Raw genomic sequence first — 1,433 nt, 5'->3', positions numbered from 1 at the left:
ATGTCAGTTACCATTCAAGAAGTCACCCCTGCCTGCCTTTATTGCCATCACATTTCATTGTAATTTTGGCCAGAGAATGGTAAAAAGATGTGCAAACTATTGTTTTGCTCAGTTTGGCTTGTATGGGGCTGACTTCATTTAGGTTCTTCTTTTTTGTGACAAAGTCATTCATGATTCCAAATTGTTTAAATGAAACTAGCATTTGAGCAAGAGACCTTTCCCCCCTCATTCACAAGTACTGACCCTCTGTGGTGTCTGTGTGGCACTTCTGATCTTGCTTTGACTAAAAAAGAATATTTCTGAATATTGAAGGACTGAAGTCAAAGTGGTTTTAAGATAGCTTGTAGCCATGTGAGTTGGAGAGATATTCACAAGGGATAATCAGTGGGCTAATGTTTCTCCAGTGGGTGATTCAAAGCCCTGATAAGTGAAGCTCTGACTCTGATTTGTCCTCTAAGGAATCCTTTCTCTCATGCTCCACTTCTCCAGTGACTGCAGTAGGAATCTAGGGAGATTAGCTTTAGCAAACTAAAACTGGCCTTTGTGAATACTTCCCTTTCCGTGAAGGAAAATATCGCCCAAACTATCACTTCTGTTAGTGCTAAAAAAAAAAAAAAAGCATTTTAAAGGCTCTGAAGTGAATAAAAAAATTTTATACATATGAATCTTCTCTGTTTCTTCTTCCTCTGAGTACTTAAAATATTTGCCCAGCTCTAGTCACACTATTCTAGTCAGGATGGAAAGAACTACATTGTACATAGGACTAGGGAGTAAAATAAAACTGTCACCATGTTTTAATTTATTTACAGAAAGAGGAACTTGAGACAGTATGATTGTTTGTCATCAGGTTTTCATTTGCTGTATGTGAAACGAGCCTTCATATTTCCAGTTGGGTTTCGTTCATCACTGTTGAGTCTCTGTGTGCAGATATGGTATACATCCTATGGGAAGGAGAAAGCACAACAATCATTTTGTTCCTACCAAACTGACAATTAAGTTCCTGATTACGGGAGGTAATTTTTCCAGATCATTTTGTTCACTGCACAAGCCTAGGAAAGCCAATTTGCATTCAGTATGAGGGACTAGGTGAAACTTCCTTCCTCCTTCGGAGTGATAACATGGAGGTTAAACACAAATCCAGCCTCCAAAGATTCACTGAAGGCTACTTCAGATTTGTCTCCCATTTGCCTAAAACTACAGATGGGTTTTTTTGATAAACTATAAATTCAGCACCTCAAACACTTACAACATATATAAACTCTGTATGTTCTGCAGATGAGATAAATCTGGGTGTAAGATTACAGAGTAATATAGAATCATAGAATAGTTTGGGTTGGAAGGGACCTCTAAAGGTCATCTAGTCCAATCCCCCTGCCGCGGGCAGGGACATCTGCAACTAGATCAGGTTGCTCAGAGCCCCATCCAACCTGACC

General features: G+C 39.2%; 1 protein-coding gene across 1 annotated transcript in view; it reads right to left on the bottom strand.

Moving 5' to 3' along the window:
• Nucleotides 1-844: 844 nt before the first annotated feature.
• LOC103894464 (opsin-5-like) overlaps nt 845-1,433 on the bottom strand; it is a 19,377-nt gene continuing 18,788 nt past the window's right edge. The window contains exon 6 of the mRNA XM_009273858.1: nt 845-941. Coding sequence (XP_009272133.1) covers nt 878-941 — 64 coding nt within the window. The 3' untranslated portion in view covers nt 845-877. The remainder of the gene's footprint in view (nt 942-1,433) is intronic.

The sequence above is a fragment of the Aptenodytes forsteri genome, unplaced genomic scaffold (assembly GCF_000699145.1).
Source record: "Aptenodytes forsteri isolate BGI_AS27 unplaced genomic scaffold, ASM69914v1 Scaffold175, whole genome shotgun sequence".
Classification (NCBI taxonomy): domain Eukaryota; kingdom Metazoa; phylum Chordata; class Aves; order Sphenisciformes; family Spheniscidae; genus Aptenodytes; species Aptenodytes forsteri.
This window is presented reverse-complemented; position numbering and strand designations above follow the sequence as displayed.